The sequence below is a fragment of the Diaphorina citri genome, unplaced genomic scaffold (assembly GCF_000475195.1).
Source record: "Diaphorina citri unplaced genomic scaffold, Diaci psyllid genome assembly version 1.1 scaffold419, whole genome shotgun sequence".
In the NCBI taxonomy this organism is placed as follows: Eukaryota; Metazoa; Arthropoda; class Insecta; order Hemiptera; family Psyllidae; genus Diaphorina; species Diaphorina citri.
The window spans coordinates 64,848-67,095 of record NW_007377854.1 but is presented as its reverse complement, the minus strand read 5'-3'; the positions used below and the strand labels follow the sequence as shown (position 1 = coordinate 67,095).

Genomic DNA, 2,248 nt, shown 5'->3' with positions numbered 1-2,248 from the left:
ATGTCACGTCATGTTATATGTCAGGGAAAATAAGAAGAGGGTACATACATTTAACACTTGAACACTTTATTATTTCCACATTTAACATTTATTTTATGACAATTATATTAATTTTAAGACACGAGCTACACGAGACATTTCAGCAATCTAACCTCAGATTCCATTTCCAAATTCCAACAGTGTTGCCAGATGCATGAGGTTTGCAACAGTATTGCCAGATATGACGTCTCCCCCTTTTAAAAGGGCAGGAGAAAATTATTGCTCTATGTCAATCTTAAGTCTAGTAAACTTTACAATGTCGTCAGCAATCTAACCTCAGATTCCATTTCCAAATTCCAACAGTGTTGCCAGATGCATGAGGTTTGCAACAGTGTTGCCAGATATGACGTTTCCATTGTCTAGAAGATTTTTTACTATAAAAATGAGTATATGAGACTTCTACCCTCAAAACCCACGAATAAACTATCATTTGGGGGAATTTAGAAATCTAGTGATTTTCAAGTCAAATCTAGTGATTTCTTTTCCTTGAATCTAGTGATTTTTAAAAATTTGGAGTGGAGACCCTGAAAAAGAAGAAAAACTAGAAAACTTGTCACTGACTTTCCCTTTCTTTGACAGCAAAATCCTTTGGCTTTTCTCCTGAATTAGTTGGATAACTGTACAACGAACGTAAGTTAATATGTAAAGACTTTAATTGACAAACATTCGCCTGTCTTGTAGCCTATATCCGAATGACTCACTTCCCCCCGCCCCCCCCCTTGTTCCAAACTAGGGTCCTTGACCCACGTAAGGTTTTCCCAGACGAAAAGTGCATTTATACAGGGTCCGGGGGTGCCGGCTTTTCGGGACACTAGACACCAATGTTCATTTTTTGATATTGGGTACTTTTAAGAAAGTGAAATTGGGGCCAGTTTTGACTAATTTGTCTCTGAAAAGGAGTGGAAATCCAAAAGTTGTAGTTCTATTTTCTTGTAGGAAAAATAGGGTGTATTTTCCTTTTGACACCAATCACCAATGTCCATTCTTTAATATTGGGCACTTTTAGAAATAGAGACTGCACTCAGATTGAAATATTTGGTCACACTCTGACAAAGAGAAGAAACCCAAAAGTTGGTGTTTTAATTTAATGTCGGGGAAAATAAGGTGTAATTTCCTTTCGGACCATACACTAATCACCAATATCCATTCTTTGATATTGGCAGTGGCGTAGCGTCCATGTAGGGCGTGTATGGCGGCCATACACTCGAAATTTCACTCAAATACCCTTAAATATTGACTTTGAATAAATAATGTATTTTTATTAGATAAATAAAAATTATTATCCCTTAATATGGTTAAAAATCCCTTAAAATCCCTAAATCCCTTTTTATCCCAGTCAGATCCGAAAAATATGCCAATCCATGAAGAACCATAGATGATGGAAATTAGTGCCCTACATGCCCTACACTTGAATTTAGACCACACTACGCCACTGGATATTGGACACTTTTCAAAAGAGAAACTACACCCACTTGGAATTAATTTGTCACGCTCCGACAAAAAGTAGAACCCTGAAGTTGTAGTTTTATTTTTCTTCAGGAAAAATAAAGTGTACATATGTATTTTCTTTTGGGAAATTGCAGAAATCAGAAAATGAATGGTAAAAAAGTACTTCTGAGCTAGGTATGAAAGTAAAAATGGTTTTAACTAGGCACTTGCAAAAAATTCTTAAATACAACAAAAGAACTGTTCTTGGTATAAGGAAGTAAAAAAACTTATATTTACAGTTAAAATGTTTTTGCTATTCATATGAAAATGAGTCACAGAAGAAAAGAAGGAAAAATTGAGGTTGGTTCTTGTACTTCACTGTGAAAGTCACAGTTAATTTGAAAAAAAAAAAAAGGTAATGGATCACTGGATCAGGATTAGTAATAGGTAAATAATGCTATGAATTTATCACCTCCTAAAAGGGAGAACTAGGTATAACCCTAAAAAATGGTAATCATGCAGAAGCCACAACAGTGGAAAAGAAAGCTCCTTTTTGTATTTAACCTAACCCTGTAATAACACTGGTCACTGCTTGTTTTTACCAGTTCCTTTGGTAGGAATCTTCCTCTGACATGACTTCTGCACAAGCACCCAAAAAATAATAATAATAATATAAATTGATTAAACTGACCTTTCATTTTTTTCAAACAGGCATGTCTAAGTGATCTGCTCACTGCTCACACATCACCCTCCCTGATCATGAACGACAGCAATGACAGCC

General features: G+C 35.6%; 1 protein-coding gene across 1 annotated transcript in view; it reads left to right on the top strand.

Moving 5' to 3' along the window:
• Positions 1–308: 308 nt before the first annotated feature.
• LOC103508642 (transcriptional adapter 3) overlaps positions 309–2,248 on the top strand; it is a gene marked incomplete in the record, with an annotated part of 7,004 nt that continues 5,064 nt past the window's right edge. Inside the window, 2 exon segments of the mRNA XM_017443840.2 lie at positions 309–669; positions 2,179–2,247. Coding sequence (XP_017299329.1) covers positions 2,227–2,247 — 21 coding nt within the window.